The sequence below is a fragment of the Schistocerca nitens genome, chromosome 2, assembly GCF_023898315.1.
Source record: "Schistocerca nitens isolate TAMUIC-IGC-003100 chromosome 2, iqSchNite1.1, whole genome shotgun sequence".
Taxonomy (NCBI): domain Eukaryota; kingdom Metazoa; phylum Arthropoda; class Insecta; order Orthoptera; family Acrididae; genus Schistocerca; species Schistocerca nitens.
The window spans coordinates 416,128,355-416,153,391 of NC_064615.1; the positions used below are offsets into that span (position 1 = coordinate 416,128,355).

At 39.3% G+C, this 25,037-nt stretch overlaps 1 protein-coding gene across 17 annotated transcripts in view; it reads left to right on the forward strand.

Annotated features, from left to right (window-relative positions):
• Nucleotides 1-25,037, forward strand: part of LOC126236282 (transmembrane protein 94) — a 538,855-nt gene that overhangs the window by 506,114 nt on the left and 7,704 nt on the right. For 8 of the 17 annotated variants that reach the window (XM_049945449.1, XM_049945452.1, XM_049945446.1 and 5 more), the window contains 2 exons: nt 15,432-15,525; nt 24,085-24,252. In XM_049945449.1, coding sequence (XP_049801406.1) covers nt 15,432-15,525; nt 24,085-24,252 — 262 coding nt within the window. Of the gene's footprint in view, nt 1-15,431; nt 15,526-24,084; nt 24,253-25,037 lie in introns of those variants that run through there. The other 9 variants (XM_049945454.1, XM_049945460.1, XM_049945462.1 and 6 more) reach the window with 4 other exon arrangements.

Below are 25,037 nucleotides of genomic sequence, written 5' to 3' on the forward strand. Positions count from 1 at the left end.
TCTCTTTAATTTTCGTGTAGGCAGTATCTTTCTTGCCCCTAGTGAGATATGCCTCTACATTCTTACATTTGTCCTCTAGCCATCCCTGCTTAGCCATTTTGCACCTCCTGTTGATCTCATTTTTGAGACGTTTGTATTCCTTTTTGCCTGCTTCATTTACTGCTATTTTATTTTTTTCTCCTTTCATCAATCTTCTGTTACCCAAGGATTTCTACTAGCTCTTGTGTTTTTACCTACTTGATCCTCTGCTGCCTTCACTATTTCATCCCTCAAAGCTACCCATTCTTCTTCTTTCCCCCATTACTCTCAATCGTTCCCTAATTCTCTTCCTGAAACTCTCTACAACCTCTGTTTTTGTCAGTTTGTCCAGATCCCATCTCCTTAAATTCCCACCTTTTTGCAGTTTCTTCAGTTTTAGTCTACAGTTCATAACCAATAGATTGTGGTCGGAGTCCGCATCTGCCCCTGGAAATGTCTTACAATTTAAAACCTGGTTCCTAAATATCTGTCTTACCATTATATATTCTATCTGAAACCTTCAATTATCTCCAAGCCTCTTCCATGTATACTACCTTCTTTAGTGATTCTTGGACCAAGTATTAGCTATGATTAATTATGCTCTGTGCAGAATTCTACCAGGCGACTTCCTCTTTCATTTCTTACCCCCCATTCCATATTGTTAGTGTGATATTTAACTGTTAAAAATGCTTCCTTTAAATAAAGTACTAAATCTAGGACATTTCAAGAACAGGTGCTAGGAAGGCACACAAGGTGTCAAAAAGTTTAGCTTTTCGAGATGTTGCTATTTTGCCCATAAAGGTACATTGGTGTGATATTTAACTGTCAGAATAATGTTGTTTGAATCAGGTACTAAATTCAGGACATTTCAAGAACATAAGGCACTAGAAAACCAAATGAGGTGTCTGTAAGATCATGCCTTTTAAAAAAAAGAATTGAAAAAGTAATTGTCAAATGTTTTGTGAAATCTAAAAGAAGAAATAGTTTAGAGAAACATTTGATGCACCTTTGATGGTTGCTCAAAATCGTGCAATGAAGTGTGTCAAATGTTTCTCTAATCTATTTAATTTCTTCTTTTAGATTTCACAAAACTTTTGACTGATTTCAGTCTCTCTTCCATCCTTGTCCAGTCTGACTGTATGCTTTGTCTGTAATGACATTATAATCAATGAAATGTTAACTTGGAGGTACATGTCCTCCTTCTCAATGCTTGTGATTGTGAGATCGTGTTGTTATATATGACCCTGTCTTACCAACTGCATCGCATCTACTTTAGTGCACTGTTAGCTCCTCCAACATATGTGCAAGTTGATTGAAGGATAACTCAAATACTTGCATTCCAAAAATCATCTGGATGTTCAGACTTAATCAGTTAACTGTAATTTACACTTTATTTGTAAACACAGACATCATCCAGTGATCATCATGTCTTTGCCTAATCTGCAGATTTGCTGCCTAAAGCTCTCCTCAGTTTATGTATTTCATTGTGCACAGGTTGTTGCATGGTTTCATTTTATCCTTTTTTCACTGCATGCTTTGGTCCTCTTTGCATTCATAATCCTTCTAATTTTATTTTATGTTTAAAACAAAGAAGCCAACTCATAATAAACAGAAATGCAGTAGAGAAAGCAATATCAGCACCTTGACCCACACATTATCAGAAATTAGAATATTTTGTATCTATCATAGATATTCTACTGTTGCATCTGGCACTAGAATATCCAGTACTTGTATGTAGAATAGATAAACAATGTTTAGGAACTAAAAGTCTACATTCAGGAGTTCTTGCATGTATAAAACATCGAGACCATGTGAAAACAGGGCATTGGTCTTTGGTACAAAACAAAATAGAAAAATTTATAGCGTGAGGCTCCAGGTGAGCAGTTCACAAACTATAAATCTACATGAGGTCTATTCAAAAAATCACCGAGCTTCATCCACAAAATTTTTCTACACTTACCTTTCACTATTGAAATACTCTCCTCCACAATTCATACAGCACTCCCAATGCCATTTACACTTCAGACGCAGTCTTGATATGCGTCTTGCTGGATCGTGTGAAGGACCATCTGGTAATTTTCTTTTACCTCGTCTATCATTGCAAATCTTCATCCTTTCAACCAGGGTTTCAACTTTGGAAATAAAAAAAATTCTGCAGGGCTCAGGTTTGGAGAGTAAGGAGGATGAGGCAGTTCACTGATTTCGTTTTCTGTGGAAGTCATGTACCAACAAAAAAGAATGTGCAGGTGTGTTATCGTGATGCGAGAGCCATGGATTGTCTTGCCACATTTGAGGCCATTTCCTTCTCACATTTTCTCGCAGGTGACATGTCCCAATAGTACCATTGACTAACATTTTGTCCCTGTGGCACAATGTCATGATGAACTAACCTTCAAAGTCAAAGAAAACTATAAGTGTGGCTTTCATACTTTTGGAGAACATTTGCTGACCCATTGTGAAGATTGAACTTTGGTCTCAACATCACAACCATAGACACACTTCTCATCACCAGCTATGATTCTCTTAAGGAACATCTCATTCTCATTTGTGCAATGTAAAAGCTCTTCACAGATTGTGAAGCGAAGGTCTTTCTGGTCTTGTTTAAGCCATGGAAAGAATTTAGCAGCAACACAGTGCATTCCAAGATGCTGTGTCAGGATTTCATACCATGATCCAACAGAAATGTTGCATTCTTCTGTGATCTCTCGGACAGTCAGTCTTCTATTGGCATGCACAATTTCGCTGATGTTCCTAACACAAGCGTGTCATTAGATGTCGAAGAGCGTCCTGAATGAGGGTCATCTTTAACTTCTGTATGGCCTTTCTAAACCATATGAACCATTCATAACACAAAGTACGGATTCAGCACTCATCACCGTAGGCTTCCTGCATTGTTTGGTGTGTCTGTGTAAACTCTGGCATCTCAAAATTTGCAAACCGCGCAACACAACATTCTGCTCAGTACAGCACTGAACAATAACTAACAGACATACAGCATTTAAACTTCCATCAGTTACACGTTAAACACAGGCATGTGCAGCAATACCAACCGCATTTCGCTCCAGCACATCATTGGTGCAAAATTACAAATGTTCTGGAATTTTTTGAACAGACCTCGTACATACACATATTGTATTGAGTAGCTCACATTTGGCATATCAGATTTGTTGTAACAGTTTACCAATTAAACAATGGACTATCCAGGATAGAATAATGACATTATGAAAAGGATAGATTGCTACTCACCAATATAGCAGAGATGTTGAATCGCAGATGTGCACAACAAAAGAATGTCAAACAAGTAAGCTTTCTCAAACACACACACACGGCCATTGTCTCTGGATTCTTGGCCTCAGCAGACAGCAAAACAATCCTATCTCATCTGCGTTGTACAAGTTTTCAGGACTGTATTTTTTTCTAACATTTTACACATGGTGTTTTTCTTCCAAAATTCTGCATCGCTTAAAGGTGCTGATTTTTCTTCTCCTGAAATCACTTTAAAAATGATCCCATGCTTGTCCTTAAATCTTTGCAACCATCCGTTACTTGCCTTAAAATTAGAATTGCCAAGCAACTTAGCGAAATCTAGGGCTTTTTGACATATCAACAGACCGTTAATTGGTACATCCTGCGGACACATCTCATTAAACCACCCCAGTGTAGCACTGTCCACATCATCAACAGCAACCATCTTCATTCTTTTTCTTGAAGTGTTAAATTTGTCACCTACAAAACTTTCTTCAATTTCCTTTAGTTTTTTAAGAAATGTTGCTGTTGATTGTGCAAGTCCATACTTCCATGCCACATCTACTTGTTTCATTCCATTATCAATGTCTTTGAAAACCTCTGTTTTTGTCTCCAATCTTATTTGTTTCCGAGTTCCAGCCATTGTCCAAAACTTAGCGAAGTCCAAAGCATTTACATCAACTAAAAATACTCACAGATTGCAAAAATCACAAAGATGAGCTTTGTATGAGCCCAACAAAAGACTTCTGTCTGCTAGTGAAGCTCAACTATGAACAAATTAAACACTCGTTCAAACAAAGGAGCTCTTTGACGTTTGCCGCTCAGCACAGCTAGCCCGCAGCTGTATGCTATTCTCTTCTTTTAGAATAAATACAGTTATGTAGTACATAGTGAAGCTTCTGGAAATAAAGTGCTGAAAGTATAGCAACTGAATAAACAATACCTACCACTATAGTGAGCTGCTTAGAAGTAGGAAATAGTAAAGTCCTCAAAATTTGGTCTTTGTTATAACAGGGTGTTGCTAAATTTACTTCATCATTGTAATGAGGAGTAATTAACATAGTACTTATGGGAAATCAGCTGGGGCCATATAAAATTGTTGCTGTACCTTGGTTTATCATTGTATTGGTAATCGTTATATGGGGGTTTGACTGTATTTTCAGTTTGCCAGTTAATATAGACAGACATGCAGTAGAAAAAAGAAAAGAGTGTTGGATAGTTTTGGAGTGCAATTATTATCCTCACAGGCTGTGTTAGATCAGTGTTTGGAAAAGAACATTCGTAACACTATATTATTCATTGTCATGTTGTAAAGAGTGATTCAGAGAGACATCTCCACCTACAAGCATGCTCTGTACCAAATAGGCCTTCCTCAGTGGTTGAACATAGTGTTGTGAAAAAATGCCTCTATGTTAATGACTTACCATTAAATATCAGCTCCATTAAGTATTAGCTCTTCATAGGTTCTGTTCGCAGATGATACTTTTTAATTCAGAAAAATTTCCCAAATCTGTGTTCGATACCCTCATTGCTGTAGAAACTTGGTTTCAGCTAAATGGGTTTACTCTAAACATAGCTAAGGCTCACATGATGCAATTCAAAACCAAACAGTCGAAATATGAGCAGATTTAGATTGTTCACAATAACCAAAATATAGAAAAAGATGACTCAGTCAAATTCTTGGTTTGAAATCTGGATAAAAATTTGAGCTGGCGAGCAAATGTTAAGTACCTAGCAAACAAACTGAGCAGCTTTGCATTTGCAGTGTGCAAATATTATCAAGTGAAACTGACACGAACACATGAAAAGTAGCATATACAAGCTACTTTGCATCAGTTGTTAGGTATGGCATTGTTTAATGGGCAACTCAACAAACATAGTGCTTATGTGCACTGTAAATCATAAAGAACTATGTCATACATTATTTATAAAACTTAAAATATCAACCTTGCCATCCCTGTTACCTTTTTGTGCACCTACAGAAATTATTTGTTCATTCACGAGATACTAGAACCAAGAAAATTTTATGTTTCCCACCCACGTGCCTCAAACTGTATGCTCAGGGACCTCAATACACGGGAATGAAAATTAATAATAAATTAAAGGGGAACAACTTAACGCAGGTGAATTTAGGTCAACTTGAAGGAAAGCTACATGAGACAGTGACATTGAAATGTTATTACTCAGTGGATGAATTAATGCAGGACAAACTGGATTTGAGCTGTATACAATGTGTCACATATCCCAAGAAATATTGTTATAGCATTATTATTTATTATTGTAAAAATCATTGTAACAGTATTCTAAATTTTCCACATGTCTCTTGTACACAAACCAAATAGATTGCAAATTATGTCATGAAAAGAATAAACCACAATTCCACTGAACGTAGTGACAGAAAATAGCCTGCACAGGATATGGTGGCTGATGCGCAGTGACCAGTTTTCTTCCAAAGCGCTGGGTGAGTTCATTTGTTTGTTCGTAAGGGGATGGTGGCAAATTTTTTCCACCTTTTGGCCGATCAGCTATGATAGAATTGGGGCACGCGCCCTGCAATCTTTCTCAAATGATTTTACAGAACTTGTTGTTATTATGGTCTTCAGTCCAAAGACTGGTTTGATGCAGCTCTCCATGCTACCCTATTCTGTGCAAGGTTCTTCATCTCTGAGTAACTACTGCAACCCACATCCTTCTGAATCTGCTTAGTCTGCTTAGTGTATTCATCCCTTGGTCTCCCTCTACGATTTTTACCCTCCACACTTCCCTCCAATTCTAAATTGGTGATCGCTCGATGCCACAGAATGTATCCTACCAACCAAACCCTTCTTCTAGTCAAGTTGTGCCACAGATTTCTTTTTTCCCCAGTTCTATTCAGTACCTCCTCATTAGTTACATGATCTACCCATCTAATCTTCAGCATTCTTCTGTAGCACCACATTTCGAAAGCTTCTATTCTCTTCTTGTCTAAACTATTTATCGTCCATGTTTCACTTCCATACATGGCTAAACTCCAAACAAATACTTTCAGAAACGACTTCCTGACACTTAAATCTATACTCGATGTTAACAAATTTCTTTTCTTCAGAAACACTTTCCTTGCCATTGCCAGTCTACATTTTATATCCTCTCTACTTAGACCATCATCAGTTAGTTTGCTTCCCAAATAGCGAAACCCTTCTACTACTTTAAGTGCCTCATTTCCCAATCTAATTCCCTCAGCTTCACCTGATTTAATGCGACTACATTGCATTATTCTTGTTTTGCTTTTGTTGTTCATCTTATATCCGCCTTTCAAGACACTGTACATTCTGTTCAACTGCTCTTCCAGGTCCTTCGCTGTCTAATTACAATGTCATCGGAAAACCTCAAAGTTTTTATTTCTTCTCCCTGGATTTTAATTCCTACTCCGAATTTTTCTTTTGTTTCCTTCACTGCTTGCTCAGTATATACTTATTGAATAACATTGGGTATAGGCTACAACCCTATCTCACTCCCTTCTCAACCACTGCTTCCCTTTCATGCTCCTCAACTTGCCAACTGGTTTCTTTATAAATTGTAAATAGTCTTTCGCTCCCTGTGTTTGACCCCTGCCACCTTCAGAATTTGAAAGAGAGTATTCCAGTTAACATTGTCAAAAGCTTTCTCTAAGTCTACAAATGCTAGAAATGGAGGTTTGCCTGTCCTTAACCTATCATCTAAGATAAGTCGCAGGTTCAGTATTGCCTCATGTGTTCCAACATTTCGACAGGATCCAAACTGATCTTTTCCAAGGTTGGGTTCTGCCAGTTTTTCCATTCGTCTGTATAGAATTTGTGTTCGTATTTTGCAGCCGTGACTTATTAAACTGATAGTTCAGTAATTTTCGCACCTGTCAGCACTTGCTTTCTTTGGGATTGGAATTATTATATTCTTCTTGAAGTTTGAGGGTATTTCGCCTGTCTCATACAACTTGCTCACCAGATGGTAGTTTTGTCAGTGCTGCCTCTCCCAAGACTATCAGTAGTTCTAATGGAATGTTGTCTACTCACGGGGCCTGGTTTCGATTTAGATCTTTCAGTGTTCTGTCAAATTCTTCACCCAATATCATATTTCCCATTTCATCTTCATCCTCATCCTCTTCCATTTCAATAATATTGCCCTCAAGTGCATCCCCTTTGTATAGACCCTCTATATACACTTTCCACCTTTCTGCTTTCTATCTTTGCTCAGAACAGGTTTTCCACATCAGCTCCTGATATTCATACAGGTAGTTCTCTTTTCCCCAAAGGTCTCTCTAATTTTTCTGTAGGCTGTATCTATCTTACCCTTAGTGATATATGTGTCTACATCCTTACATTTGTCTGCTAGCCATTCCTGCTTAGCCATTTTGCACTTCCTGTCGATGCCATTTTTGAGACATTTGTATTCATTTTTGTCTGCTTCATTTACTGCATTTTTATATTTTCTCCTTTCATCAGTTAAATTCAATATCTCTTCTGTTAGCCAAGTATTTCTGCTAGTCCTTGTCTTTTTACTTACTTGATCCTACGCTGTCTTCACTACTTCATCTCTCAAAGCTACCCATTCTTCTTCTACTGTATTTCTTTCCTCCATTCTTGTCAATCATTCCCTAACGTTCTCTCTGAAATTCTCTACAACCTCTGGTTCTTTCAATTTATCCATGTCCACAGAAATTATTCGGTAAAAAAATTTCAGTTTTGCTTCACTTATAGCTTTATATGTCAGGTTCGTGTTGATATTCCCATAATTTCATTAATGGTCATAGTTATTGTGGTATTTATGTGGAAGTAAGACATAGCATGAAATTCAGAAAAGTGTGCAATGAAAAATAGTAGTCTCTACGATTTTGAGTTTGGTGTATAATGCATAATATGTTGTCGCAGGTGAAATTTAGCTAACGTATTGAATTTTTCTTTGGACTTGGGCAGACTTATCTATCTGCCACCAATCTCAAGAAAACTGATCTGATGTAGCACACACATTTGCAGTTGCACCACACCAGTGATAAAGCTAGTGTGAAATATCTGCAACATTCCTCATATTTCATGAATGATTTCAGATATCAAAATGAGATTTTGGCAAATGATAGCTCCCAAAGAGGAGATTGTTTTACCATATGATTATTATGGAAAACTTCATTATCTGTCACGTGGTTCCTGTAACTACAGAATTTTTCGATGAAAGAATGTAATTTTTAAGGGCCATCAATAGCTGGTGAAACAAGAAATGCTAAGGCTTTTGGAAGAACATAAGTGAAGAAGTTACACATTTTTTTGTACCGAGGATGTGCTTTTTCACAAACTGTTGACTACCTCAGTTCCTCACATAGTAAACTCAATAAACCACTGTTTCACAATTGTCTCGCAATTGTATCTGTGCAACAGGTTAGTGATGTGAGAATGTGTAAATGCTGCTGTGTTTTGGCAAAAAAAAAAAAAAAAAAAAAAAAGCAAATTTTAACATGGCAACCAGAGAAATGAGTAGGTTTTTCTCAAAATTTGCCACTCATGACACTTGTCTGAAAGTTACAAATGGTTAACAAGCCAGGCAAAAATAAATCGCTACATTTCTTATTAGTTGCTAACAAAAGCAGAGGTGATAGTACATCTTTTTGTACGGTCACCATGCAAGTGTGGGTGTGGAAGTCAGCCCCCCCCCCCTTAATATTTACAAAAAATGAGAGTGTAAGCTTCAGTTTAGAATGGCACTTCCCCTCCAACACTTGGCATTTCCCCTACAACACCTGTCCATAACCTCCACCACTAATGCTCTCCCCACATGTGCCCTGCCGTCTGTGCATCTACTGGCCACCCATTCTACGTGGACTATATCGGTGTGTACCATACCACCAGACAGAAGAATTTGAGTCATCTTACACCTACATAGCCTTGTTTCTGTTAGGTACCTCTCTCTCGACCTAAGAGCTGATTGCACTTAATTTCTCATGATTTATGGAAGTACTTCACCATGCTGGTACAAATCCCCATAGCATAGCACTATTACGGATGATAAAAAAATGGCTTTATTGCTACAAAGTTCCAACTAAGTCAGGAAATAAATGAAAGTGCAATTGTCACACCTCAAAAATTATCATAATTGTTTTCTTACCTATGAAACAATGTTGAAACATATAGTGCTTGAATCTTTAAAAATATATTGGGAAGTGGCACTTAAAACAATTACTATTTCTGTGTAAGGAAGTACTGAAAAACAATCCATGTATATTGAAGCCCTGAAAGTTTATTTTTTCACTGTGACAAAGTTTCAAACTGATCAAAAGTTGTTACTACAGTTTAGCTGCAATGTGATCCGTAGTAAGTGAGCACTCTCCCTATAGCTGTAACATTTGTCCATATGATTTTTCTATGTTTTCCAAAGTTAAGACTCTGCTGAATGGATTTTAGATATATGTTTTCCTTTAGTGGAGATTTTTAGCATTTTAACCACTGTTACCTTCGTGTATGTTGTAACTTGGACACACAACACAACCAATAATGTTAGTACAACTTTATTAGACTGTGGTATGTTTGCCAATTACCATAACATAGGTGAAGACAGTGAGTTAAGGCAAATGTATGCAAGCAGTAATAACACAATAACTGAGTGTGCATGCAGTGTGGCAGGGTTTAAATAGGCATTTGCCCGTAGCAGGCTCTGTAACAAGTTAACAGTGTTGCTCTTTCATGGTGCACTCTTGTGGATGGCAACACACTGCTAATGTGCACGGCTTTCAAGTATGCGCACATTTCTTCATTCCTCTTTCCTTGGGGAACAGCTTGGATTCAAGAGATGGCCATGGTGTCTCCCTCCGTGAGGCTCTGACTGAGATGACGCGCAGACACAGGAGTGCATGGTTGGAAGTACTTGGGCCATGGGCAGCATCGCAGTCTGCCTTCTCACATCAACTCATATGGTAGAACAGATGAAATTGGCGCGAGTTCTAACTCGAGGGCCTGGTGGTGGTGGTCGCCCCACAGTAGGCAGCTGAAGTGGAGGAGATGGCTCTGGTGTGGATGGCGGCTGCATTGCTACAGCTAGCAGTATTGGAGAAGTTGTACCAGGTTCATCCACCAGTGATGGAGCCCCCTAGTATGTCGTGGCAGGGACCCTGACACATCAGGTGATCCGTCAAGCAATGCCGACTGGTGTGGTATTATCTGTGTACTGGCCGGGTTGTCCAGTTATCCATGCGCAGGAACAACTGGTCATAATGATGTGCACAGAGGCACTTCTCCATATGGATGTTACAGAGAGATGGTCACAGCATCGGGATATGACACCAGGAATTCGTTTTGGGCGGTATTGGAGAAGCTGTACCAGGTTCATCCACCAGTGATGGAGCCCCCTAGTATGTCGTGGCAGGGACCCAGACACATCAGGTGATCCGACAAGCAATGCTGACTGGTGTGGTATTATCTGTGTACTGGCCGGGTTGTCCAGTTATCCATGCGCAGGAACAACTGGTCATAATGACGTGCACAGAAGCACTTCTCTGTATGGATGTCAGAGAGATGGTCACAGCATCGGGATATGACAGCAGGAGTTCGTTTTGGGCGAAAATTGGTTTGCCAAGATGGCCAGAAACAGCATGACAGTTGCATGGGTTGGCGTCTCTGGCCGGGCCACAGGAGATGCAAGAGTGCCTGAGGTTGATGCCCACGTAGCAGTTTGGCAGGGCTGTTGTTGCCGAACGGTGTGAACTGCTAGAAAGACAGAAACTGATCCAAGGCGACATTGGACAGGGACTGAGTCACATACTTTTTCATTTGCATTTTGAATGTTCTTACTAACCTTTAAGCCTCACCATCGGACTGCAGGTGGAAGGGCGGGGTGAATATGTGGTGAATCCTGTGGGCGTTGCAGTGGGATGCAAGTGCCTGTGACACAAACTGAGGGTCATTATCAGAGACCAGTTTCACCCGTCCTTTGATGGAAAATTTTTTCGATGGGGACCATGGTGGCAGAGGTCAAAGTTGACGGGCAACGAACAACATATAGAAACTGAGAGAATGCATCAATTACTATTAGCCAGTATGCATTAAGAAACTGGCTTGTGACATCAATATGGAGATAGCCCCAGTCATGCGAAGGTTGCAGCCGCGGAGGCAACACTACTCGCGAAGCAGCTTGCTGTGATGTGCATTGAGAACATGCCATAATGAAATGAGTGATGTTGCAGTCCAAACCAGTCTCAAAAACATGACAGTGGGCTAATGCCTTCATGTGTGACACCCCCAGTGATTAGTTAGCAGCAATTGCAAGATCTCTGAATGGAGAGCCAAGGGAACCTCTATGTGAGGAGCTGAATAGTCCATATCAAGAAGCAGAACACCATCAGTGACAGAGAAATGGTGCTGAAACACACAGTAGTCACAGAGGGGTTGGATGCCCGTGATGGAGGCACCTCATATCAGCCATGTTGTACATAATGTATCACTTTCTGTAAAATCTGATCAGTGGCACTAGTCTCCGTGACCCAAGCACTAGTGATTTTAAAACCATTGACAGTTTTTTGAGCACGTTCATCAACGTGGAAATTCCTCTCGATCAAAAACTGGGTCCGACGGCCAGAAGACAGGAGAGCACATCAGCATTTGCATGTTTAGCCATGGGGCACAAGTGAATCTTGTAGTTGTACCAAGAGAGGAACAGCGCACAACATTGAAGGCGATGTGCTGCTTTGTCTGGCAATGAAGCGGAGGGGTTAAACAGTGAAACTAACGACTTGTGATCCATGATGAGATGGAATTTTACACCATACAGCAAAACATGAAATTCTTTAAGGTTTCTTTCTACATTTTTGAATATCTAGTCTGAGTTGAATTAAGTATCTTCGACACATGTACAATAGTCCGCTCGGAGCCATCAGAATATTTACGAGTTAACAGAGCCCTCAGCCCATGATGGGGCACTTCTGTTGCTAACACTAAATGTTGACCCGGTTGGTAGCTTATGAGGCAAGGTGCAGATTCTAACATAGACTTCAGTTTGGAAAACGCAGTTTCATATGCCTGCAACCAGTGGAAAGATGTACCCTTATGCAACAAGGCATGTAACGGTTGTGCAACTAACACCACCCACAGAAAAAACTGATGATAATAAGCTATCTTACCTTTAAAAAAAACCTGGAGTTCCTTGACGAACATAGGGCGCATAGGAGCCACAATGCAGTGACATTCTGAAAAACCCAAGAGAAACAATAGATGGGTGATAGAAGCGGCACTTTTCCAAATTGCATTTTAACCCGGCAGCCTGTAACATGAAAAAAGTGTATGTAAGTTGTTGAGATGTTCAGCAGTGGAGGAGCCAGAGACCACAATATCATCAAGATAGTTTGCACAGCCAGGCACAGACTTCATGAGGTGTTCGAGAAACCATTGAAAATTTGCCAGGGTGCTGGTCACGCCAAATGGTAACCACAAGTGTTGGTACAAGCCAAAATGTGTGTTAAAGACCAAGAGCCATTGAGAGTCAGCATCAACACAAAGCTGCAAATATTCATCAGAGGGTTCAATCTTGGAAAAATAATGACTACCAGTAAGCTTAGCAAAACGTTTGTCAGGGCGCGGGAAGGGATATGTGTCAGTGATAGACTGTGCATGGACAGAAACTTTGAAATCGCTGCAAAGGCGTAACCATCCCAACGGCTTCTTGACTATAACTAAGGAATAGCCCATTCACTGGATGTGATCATATGGATGACCCCGCAGGCCATGAGGCAGTTGAGCTCCACCTTGACTTGATCATGGAGCGTAATCAACACTGGGCAAGCCCATGAGAAACAGAGTCTGGCCAAAGGGTTCATAGTGATGTGGGCTTTTAAATTGTTGGCACAACCCAAACCCACATGAAACAGGGTGGAAAATTCAGAGCATAAAGAGTCAAATTGTGTATAAGGCCCTTGATCAGAGACAAGATTAACTTAATTGGGAACAGTAAACCTGAAAAGGTTAAAGGCATCCAAACCAATCAAATTTTTGGTGCATGCACTGTTCACCAGCAGGTTTATTGTAGATGACTAATGTACGTGATACTGGTGCTAAAGGGGAGAGCTGAAGTCCATGTACGTATGCAAGTTGAGTAATGACATGGCAACACCATTATGGACTTGCATGTGCCAAACCGTCTGATAAACCTTGACGTCAGTAAAAAGCCTGTTTGGTGCAACAATGATTGCGATACACAACTGATATCCATGTCAGCATCTGCGATAGGCTGTTGAAATTTTGCATTACCAGGAGGAGCCAAGTTACCCATTTTGTTGCACTGGCAGCAAATGGCCCGTCACTTAGGACTGTCCAGCCTATCATGAATGACAACGTGATGACGAGGGAAGCATGGAGTGCTTACATTGTTGCTCATTGCTGGGCTCGCTAAGCTGCTGCTGTAGCTGTGATTGTCACAGTGAGACAGTGAGTTGGGCCGGCTGCCATGATGTTTTGCCCGTGTGCGGATCGCTGCCACCATATCGTCCCCCTGTGAACCTTCCGACAAACTGGGGGGGGGGGGGGCAGGGGGAGGGAAGGGGGGGGGAGTGAAGTGAAGTGGTTTGAACCTCTGCAACCTCACACTGAGATCCAATTTGAGTGCCCACAGCCCTCGAAACCTGAAGAGATTGTGCAGTAGTGAGAACGTTGGAGAGGGAGGGGTATTTACATTGAAGGACCCACTCACAAACATCACAGTCGTGAACCAACCGAATGATTGCATCCGGAACCATTTGGTCAGCATATGACTCTCTATGTACATCAATGACAAAAGTGATAACGATAGCTTAACTGTGAAGCTCAGCTGCCGAAGTCTTATAGGAATGTTCTGGTTTCTTGCAACACCAATAGAACTTGACACGAGTGACTATGACATGTGTCTGTATACAATAGTATTTCGAAAGAAGGTCGCACACGTTATCAAAAGAGAATGAAGATGTATCCTGCATGGGGGCCATTTGGCAAAGGAGTTGATACATGCAAGGTGATAACCAAGACAAAAAGAAAACACGGCATAAGGTAGTATCCGTCAATCCAAACACATGGAAATTCTGCCACAACTGTTTTTATAGGCTTCCCATTCTTTGACAGACTCATTATAAGCCAGAAACAGTGGGGGATGAACGACCTGAGCAGTGACAAGCAAAACAGGAGGTGCAAGGGGTGACACGGCAGGCAACGTAGATTGAGATGGACCCGAACTGGTCAGAACAGGGGCAGGTGTTTGCCGTACTTGGGTTTGATTGTGTTGCGCTGTGGCGAAAACCTCCTGCTGTTGACTGAGATGCTGCAGTGCCGCAGTAAGTATCCCTAGCTCATCAACCAGCTGACATCAGAGCTCATCAGTTGCACTGTCAGACATCGTAGATGCACAGAGGACCAACCAGGGACTGAAAACCATGTGGAGAACAATCCCACACTCATCGTCACTTGCATTGTAACTTGGACACACAACACCACCAAGAATGTTAGTACAACTTCATTAGACTGTAGCATGTACACCAATCACCATAACACACACTGAACAGAAGAAGGTAAGGCAAATGTATGCAAGCAGTAATAACATGATAACTGAGCACAAGTGTGGTGCAGCATGGGTTAAATGTGCACTCGCCCATGGGGGACTCCATCTGAAGTTCACAGTATTGCTCCTTCGTGGCGCACTCTCGTGCATGACAACACATTGCTAATGCCCACGGCTTTCAAGTATGCGCACATTACTTTAGTGCATTTTAGTATCGGCATGTAAGACCACAAGGACAAGTGCCCAAAATCCTACCACCACCAAGAGTTTCTGTAGCGATGGATGTCCTCAGGTGTTCCATGTTCATATTATTCCACTTTAATGGAAGCAACAACTCAGTTGAACATACAGATGATATCATTAATCAATGACAATGAGGAAATCTGAGAGCTTACATATTTTGAAAGAGTAAAGTAAATGGGTTGTATTGCAAAATTATTCAAGCATTCTTTGTAGAAGACTCACTGACTTGTCTAAGTTTTTCAGATCTGTAAGTGTTATATGGTTTGTTAAACATATTTGCTTTATTATTGATGTATAGGAGACTGATCATAATTTTAAAAGCACAGATTACATTTGTATACAATTGTAGTTTTATGTCTCACTTTTTTTCAAATTCTCTAATAATTGATGAAATTCACAAAATTCTTTTCCAGTTACGATATCTGTTTGCTTTGTACACAGAGAGTATTCTTTGTGGGTGAAAAGTCCACACAGTAACATTGTGTGGTTGGCAGCTACAATGATCACGTGAGTATTAATTTTTATTGTAAATAACTTGATGTTTCATGCAATGGTGAATACTAATATTCAATCTCTGAAAATAAAGATTTTAAATGCTCAGCTTATGTAGAGGCAGATGAAGCCTCTCAAAAAAAGAAACATGCAGAATTAAGCAGTCTCCAACCAAACTCCCCCCAGCCCCCCCACCCCACCCCACCCCACCTCCCACCCTACTCACTTACCCACTTACCAACTGCATATTATTATTATTATTATTATTATTATTATTATTATTATTATTACTATTATTGCAAATTTAAGTAGTGGCTGGGTTAAAACCCAGGATGTTTTGATTATGAGAAAAGATACTGCTACTAGACATTGGGTCCATATTGCAGTACACTCATGACTTATTAAATTAGAGACTCCTCTCTAGTGGTGTGTAGCACCTCCTTTCACCCTAATGGTGACAACATATTGTAGTGTGAACCCCACAAGAATCTCAAAAGCTCATTCCAAGTTACACTTATCTCATTATTTGATTACGTGCCATATTATTAAATAAGTTGAAATCAGGTGACCTTAGGAATGAGAGGATTGGGGTTGGGGTTTGGGTTCGTATAATGAGTGTTCATCAAACCGTTATGATTCAATTTGGAAATTATGAGGCACTTCATTGTCTTGGTGATGGTAGAGATGGGTACTGTAGATGAACAAACTGATGCACATTATTGTGCAGTAGACACCTGTACCATTCACTACTGAGAGATGATATCAATTGTATCAAGCTTCACATCATCCCATGTGAGCAAATTCCATGTGAGAAGACTGCCACCACCTGCCCAAATGAGATCCTGTTGATAAACTCACCTCATGTGCTTCTGATATATTCACATCCTTGAATGATATAAAATTACTGAACTGAGTGTTATTGTTCGGATTAAACTACCCTTTTATTTTATTTTGTTCAGTACCATGTAATTTCAGCTTTGTAGCTGTTATCAAGCGTGTGCAATATGTATTTCATCAAGTGTGTGCAATATGTATTTCAGTATGGACCCACGGTCTAGTAGTAGTGTCTTTGATTTTTAATCAAAACATACAGGGTGCTGGGTTGGAAGCCAGCCACTGCTTAAATTTTGAATACAAGTAACCAGCAATGTCAGCTGAAGACTGTCAGTATAAGGAGTCAAATACTAACAAAGAGATAGAGGGGCTGGCCAGTACTTACCTCAGCTCAGTACAGCCGATAGATACACATAAAACAGAACCGAAAATTTACGTTCCTAGCTTTCGGAACAAATGTTCCTTCATCGGGGAGGAGAGAGGGGAAAGAAAGGGAAGAAGGGAAAGGAGATTCAGTTACTCACAACCCAGGTAATGTTGCTTCATAATCCTTTGCATATGTGCAGGATACGTGGCCTGTAATTGAAAAAGTATCATGCTGCTCTCCATTGGCAAAATGTTTCGTATTACTCCACCATTTGGCTCTCCAGGAAGGACTGCCAAGGATTAGGTAATCATGGGAAAAAGACTGAATAACCAATGAGAGGGTAATCTACTATAAGTCAAAATATGGAATGTCAGGAAATTGAACATGATAGGGAAGTTAGAAGATCTGAAAATGGAAATTCAAAGGCTAGGTCTAGATCTAGTGGGGGACGGTGAAGTAAAATGGAAAAAAAGATAAGGATTTCTGGTCAGGTGAATATTGGGTAATAACAGCAGCATAAAATGGTATAAAAGGAGTAGCATGTGTAATGAAAAAAGTTTGGCAGAAACTGAGTCATCGCAAACACTTCAGTGATAAGGTTGTTCTCATTAGAATCGACAGCAGACTAATATCAACAAAAGTAGTTCATATTTATACATGCTGATCTCACAAGCAGAATATAAAGAAATAGAGAAAGTATATGATAGTATGTAAAAGGAGTAAAAGGAGATGATACTCTAATAATTGTGAGTGATGGGAACATCATTGTAGGGAAAGGAATAGAACAAAGAGTTATGGCAGAAAGTGGGAATGGTAGTAGGAATGAGAGAGTAGGACTTGAGTTCCGGAATAAATTTGAGCTATTAATACAAATACACTGTTCCAGAATCACAAGAGAGGATTTATACTTGGAAAAGGTCTGGAAATACAGAAAGATTAGAGCTCTATTACATTGTGATCAGGAAGAGATTCAGAAATCAGGTATTGGATTTGTAAAGCATAACCGGAAGAAGATATAGACTCAGATCACGGTTTAGTAATGATGAAGAGTAGGCCAAAGTTTGAGAGACTTGTACGGAAGAAACAGTGTGCAGAGAAGTGGGCTCTACTACACTGCGGAATGATGTGATGCTACATTGCCTAATTGTGATATTGAATAGCACAGTGCACAGTTCAGCCGGGGGGTGGGGACTGACTTCGCTAAAAAGGGTAATTAAAAAATTTGAACAGACAGTCATAGGTATGACGAAGTAACTGTGAAATTAATTGTTGAAAGAAGGAAATCCAAAAGTGTCAGGAAAAATCAGGAATCATTCTGTGCATTGAAGAAGCAATGACTGAAACACAAGAAAGGTTCAAGAGTGCGATTGAAATTCAGCGTGAAAAGATATTGATGATAAAATTTGCTCATGGCACTACTATCCTGAGTGAAAGTGATGAATAATTACAGAACATGTTGACTGGAATGAAGACTAATGACTACAGAATATGGATTGAGAGTAAACTTAAGAAAGATAAAGGTAACTAGTAGCAGAAATGAGATTAGTGATAAATGCAGACATCAGAATTGGTGATTACAAAGTAGACAAAGCAAAGGAATTCTGTCATCTTGAAAGCAAAAAAAACATATGATATACAAAAGGAGGAGGACATAAAAAGCAGGTTAATACAGGCAAATAGGGCATTCCTTGTCAAGATATGTTTGCCAGGATGAAACATCAACCTTAATCTGAGTAAGTTTCATGGTACAAGAGGAATGTATAAAGGGTAAAAACTGCTGAGGAAGACAGATATTGGAACACATCCACCAGATAATTACAGATGTAGGATGCAAGTGCCACTGAGGTGAGGAGTTTGGCACAGGAGATGAATTCTTGGCAAGCCACATCAAACCAGTTATAAGACTGACATCAAGGACAAAAAGTGAAAGCAGTATGTACTGCAGATGCTTGAAATGTCACCAAGGCTGATACTATATAATAGTGAACAAAATAATAAAATAAAATGATGGTTTAATCCTGACAGTAACAGCCAATGTGCCAAACTGACATCATTCAAGAAATTCATCTTGGCTGTGAATCTTACTGCAACTAAAATACTCAAATGTTATAGTGTGCTTTTTGTGATACATTCATACCCTGCTTTCGGCACGTATGTGCATGTATCGTGAGTCATCAGTTCAGCCAACCTTTTTCTGGTAGTGGAGTACCCAGTGGTAGTGTGTCAATGCCAATGATAGTCTCTGTGCCTTTTGATCTGTGATGAACAGAGATTCATGTATGAGGCAGTGGCTTCTGTACAGCATAGTGAGGACATGGTTTTGGATAGTATGGCTCCTTAACACTTGTTATGATTTAGAGCTGAATTGGAAAGTGACTTGCTGCAGTGTAGCTTATCTGTCTGCTGTTAAAATCCACAATAGTCAGTACTAATCCCAGTCATCAACACGTTGTTGCTCATGACAGTTGTGGTATTTTGCCAAATTAAGGTTTTCATACATATCTGAGACAATGGCAAGTGAAAGGTCCAGTGCCAGCATGGAGAGATTCATGTGTCAGGCACCCATGATCTGGCCACAGTCAAATGCACTGATATCGGTGTCTTTCCCATCCTGCTCATAACTGTCATAATGACGTCCTCTAGAGAGTCTAATAACATCCCACCTCCATGATAGACCCAGATATTCCTTTCACTGTGGTAATAAGGTTGCTTCTCTCCAGCACAGAATGCACTTTTAATTCAGTTAATCACAATTGTAGTTTTAAGGTTTATACACAGGTGCAAATGTCAAATAATAATAGTACTAAATTACAGAATTGTATACAGACATATGTTATGCACAGCCAGCATGCTTTATTGTTAAAGGAAGATATTTTAATACATTAACTGCCATGCCAACAGCTGCATTGAGTGCTTACAATTTACAAAGGAGTCATCTTTTAGGGTGGTCCTTTTTAATGTGATTGGTTGTCTGCACAGCATCCTAATAACACAGTTCTTGTTCTCTTAGATCCAATTAACACCTGAAAAGCCTATGAAGTTTGCAGCAACCCCTTTGTGAATGGCAACATCTCTGCTTAGAAAACTTCCATTACTCCCATTTTCTGTACTGCAGAATACTGTTGCCCAGTATATTCAAGACTACTTGTACTGACTAGTTTACTGTATAATCTTCACCAGATCTTGAGCATGACTTGACACACATGAAGCAAACACTGTACTTGCTTGGTTATGGATTATCTAGATCAGTTTTGTTGCTTTAAAAGGCAATGCTCTTTCATTGGAGCTATCTGGGTTGGCCCCATAGCCCGTACCAAACATTCACTTACCTAATACTTGTCCCCTACTTTTTAAACCCCATAGATGATGTCATTGATGAAAAGAAGATTATTCTTGCAAAAAATTAATGCTGATTTTTGACAAATGAATGGCTTCTTGTGACAGTAACTCATGGCATTTGGTCGCAATGTGTTCAACAGTTTGTAACAAGCTTATGTCAGTAACAGATGTCTGCTATTTTTCGCATTGCTGTTCTGATTTTTTACACAAACACACTACTTTTGTGATCATCAACAGTAAATGGAAGCTCTGCTGCACACTCAAATCTGAGAAAGTTTGTCAAGCCTATTATTCTTTTTTTATCTGAAGACTCCAGCGGAATTTCATTTACATCATCAGCTATTTTTAAGCAAGTGGAAGCTTTTGCAGTCATTTTCATCTTCAATAATGTTTTGCTACATATATTATCATATCAGTGTATTGTTGTTTAGACCAAGCTGATACATATTTCGGTAAAAACTGCTGTCGATAAATGACATCAACCCCCATCAATCCCCACTCCTGCCATTCAGTAAAAAATCGTGTTCAGCAACATTCTTGATAAGCAATACTAGGTGCAGGATGAAATTTACCAGGATGTAATATCTTAATGTATCACTGGTTCAGCAGTAAACCAATTCCACTTGAAACAATGGCCAAAATGTTGGTCCAAATAACATTATGACAATGCACGCACATACCTAAAAAGTTTTATTGCAGCTGTTTATATTGCTGACAAGTAGAAAAACTGCAGTGAAGCCTTCTTTGATGAAAAAATCCTGCAAAATGTAAGTACAACTTCAACTTCAATGTGTTGGAATTATACATGCATTGCAAAAATCTTGAGATTCTGCACTTGTTCTGGAGATAGAATTTTCTTCTCAGATATATCAAACTATCTTTGGTCACTCTCCTAATAATTGTTTTGATTTCAGTGAACTATAATTCATCTGCAATCTAGTTTTCTAAAACGAGATCTTTTGTACCTTGTTTGATACAGGTCACACAGAATGTCACAAGTATTAGTTTTTAATTTAAACTACGAATCTGGAATAGTTCCATCTCTAGGGTTAAACATTTGTTATTAAATGCATGTAACTGGATTTTATTTACATCATGGGAAGTGATTGTTGTTGCATCATTACTCTAAATGGGAAGCATTACAGTGTAACCATTAACACCCAAACATTAATACACAGCTTTGAATGTCATTGCCTAAATGGGAGGCAAGCTATTGGTAAATTATGGACTACCCTCTCATTTGCCAACTTGGTGCACTTTTCCAAAATATGGGATACACCACAAGCAACACTTCTTGGTAGGCTCTCTTATTGAAGAAACAATCTGAACACAAAATCATTCACAAAGAAAATACCTGCATTTATACTGCATTCTTCCTAGGGGATGATAGAGCCTTGTGGTGTGTGTGTGTGTGTGTGTGTGTGTGTGTGTGTGTGTGTGTTTTTTTTTTTTTTTTTTTTTTTTTTTTTTTTTTTTTTTTTTACGGGGTCATTACTTTGATTTTGTCCACTATTTTAGTGGGAGTGGCAGTTTGGTAGCCAATGGCATGTCAGCAAATCTGCTGTCACTGAACATTATTTCTACATGTCTTTTGATGAAATACAGTGAAATAAAAATTATAGCTCATACTTCAAACTTTTGGTACTCCATTATTAATTAATCAGTATAAATACAAATGTCTGAGGCCCTGTCAATTTGAACCACAGTTTCAAATTAGAAACTGCATAGAATCCTGTCATAAAAAGGATTCATACTCTTTACAGTGAACATTGTTCTACAATTTTACCATACGAAGGCTGTTGAACTAATGTCAGTGAGGATGCTTGGGGCAGCACATAAGCTCACAGCAGATGTGCATACGTATTCGCAGTGACAACTGGATATACCACACATGCAATGGTGTGTTCTTAAATAGGGGAGTTCACTGTACTTTCACCAGTAAACACCTGAAGATGACCAGAAGACTCTGTGCTGAAATACTGGCAGCAAGTTATTGATATCTGGCAGTTCACCCAAAATTTCATGGAACAATCACTCAAATGGCAAATTTTAAAATTTCGCAATGATGATACTGTTTAGGATTATGGGTGCATGATTATTGTGCTGCATTTTTTAAAACACTAGAAATAATAGACACTGACATAAAATGCTGTATATTTTCAAAAATTTGAAGAATTAGTTCCTTGTAATTCTGCTTTATTAAACCACATTTTATGTTTAACAGGTAAAACATGTTCTATTCTACACTGGTATGCTGTGTATTATTATTAACATGCGCCACAATATCATCAACAGACATTACTTACAGCATATTATTAACAAAGCTCACTGTAACATCAGTTGTTAATGTATCTTCACATCAAATCACATAGGCCACCAAGTGAAACACTCTGACAACCAAAATACTTCCGGAATCTCGAGGGGGGGGGGGAGATTTAAAGGATCTTCTGGTGTTAAATATTACCTAAAGTGTGACCTTTCAACAACATTGCTTGTCCTGCCTTAAGCTCAAGTTAAACAGAAATGTCAGCCAAAGCACTTGTTACAACCTTGCTCGTATTCTGGTATAAACAGCCATCAGAAATTTAATCTGTCTTCTTGTATGTGAATGCCATTCTATATAACATGAACAGTAGTTTTGTGTGAATTCATTCACTGTTACTCTTTCGTCATCCTCAGCTCGTAAACACTGGTGGACATCTCTGTTTATCTTGACATAATAGATAATGCTTTTCATTTAATAGAGTAGCTTTGGTAAAGAAAGAAGCAACAGCTTCCTTCACTGCATATGACTCTCTTCCTTCAGTATGTTCCAGAGAAACTCTTCTTCCTGAAAATATCCATCGCTGTGATATTTCTAGGACCTAAATCCTGCAGTTTCCACACTTCAGACCCTTTCCACACTTCAGTCCCATTGTGAAGATCAGTGCTACTTTTGTCCTTCAAAGTTTGAAAACTGAAAACTAACACCAAATTACTGAACAGTGAATTCTTTAAATCTGTTATTGAAGGAAAAAATCTTTCCCTTTGATTCCTTCTTTTCTAGGTAAGGGACTGTAGTAACAGTAATATTTAATAATCATTTCTCATTCTGTCTTTTTCCTTCTTCCAAAAGCCTACTGAAAATTCACAAAATCAGTAGTTTAAACTTTTTTCCTGACTCTCACATTCAGAACCCAAAATTTATTGAAAGTACAATGTTTGTCCTATATTGATTTTGCTAAATGGGGACAAACTGCAGGAAATGATTGCTGAGAGGATTCAAAGCAAAAAATGTGTTCTTAAGAAGGTACTTCCACTGAAAGGTGGATATAAAAGATCTTTGGCAGTGTAGGTTTCAGTGATTGAAAGATAACACGAGAAACACTAGGAGGTGGGAATGTTCCATCTGTATTAGTGTTTTAGCACCATACTCAAGAGAAGTTGCTAATAATCCCTCTCAGACATTGAGGCTGAACCAGTGCTGATGGTTCATTGCCAACACTCTATGGGAATTCTCCTTACTCCACAGGTGCTTGTTGTAAAGGTTGACAATAGTGCCTATCATAAAAGTAGCCTCATCTGCGAGCAGGATGGCCTATGCCACAAAACAGCGACAGAACCTTCGCTGCAGAGTTAAGTCCATAGTTAATAAGGCCTGCAGGAATTGTAAGTGCTATGGATAGTGGCAGTTGTCATCAAGAACATTCCACACAGTCATTTAGTTTCCCCATGCCAGTGAGCCACCTGCCTGGTCCCAATATCAGTGTCATATTCTGTAGTGCTCAACACCTTATATTTCCAACTTCAAGTGTGTGCACCTCCCTCAGAATGCATCACTAGCCATATGTCCATATGATCATTTCTGCTCCTTATCCTCACAGAGATTACTTCCTGCAGTTTTTCCCCTTTTAGCAAAATCACTGCATCTATATCTGTACTGTCTTTCATGTGTAAATGCCACTTTTCTTCCATTTTGGTATTGTGCAAGAAGAGGCCATTCATGTACAGAACTAGTTTTTCTTGTCGTACAGTATTACCATTTCCTGTTGTAGGTTGATGCTGCAGATGTCTTTCTTTGGTATAAGTTTCTTTGTGTTGTGGTCAAATCCGGACACCATTTTGACAGATATTCAAGTGCCATACAATGCCATCATTGTTGGCATTATTTCTCCTTTTGTAATAGTTTCAGTGAATGAACTTATCAAAAGGGAAGAAATTAAGTAAGTATATATGCCATTATTTTTCGTATAAATATGTTTTCATTTGTATATATGAAACATGTTCTGTTATGATATACCATTTATTTCATACTGTTGAAATGCATATCCTTACTAATATACAAATAGCGCTCAATAAGTAATGCAATACATTTTTTTCCGAAAACAAGTTAGTTTTATTCAGGATTCTAGTACATCATATTATTCCCCATTCTTTTGACTACAAAACCCTATTTTTCAATGTAATCTCCGTACGCTGTGATGACCTTATGCCAGATAACTGAGAGGGCCTGTATGCCTGCATGGTACCACTCTACTGCTTAGTATCAGAGCCAATATCTTGCTGCATCAATAACCTTCCCATGATCCACATATTGCTTCCTGTGGAGTGCATATTTCATTCGGCCCAACAGATGGAAGTTGGAAGGCACAGGATCCAGGCTGTAGGATGGATGAGGAAGAATAGCCAAGTGAAATTTTGTGAGCTCCTCTCAGGTGTGCAGACTTGTGTGAGGCCTTGCATTACCATGAAGAAAAAAAGTTCGTTAGCATTTTGAGTATATCTGGACGTTCCAACATTGCAGGACTGACAGCCGTTTGTGTCCGGCCAGCAGGCTGGAGATCAGACAGGTTTGTGTGGCCTTGTTGTGATGATGACAGATACCTCACCTAATAACTCATCTTGCTTTTGCTCACTGCCAGACAATTCTGCAAATGCTTATGAATATCTGCTATGCTCTGGTTTTCCACAGAAAGAACCTCAATCTCAATGACAGCTCTCTGCTAGG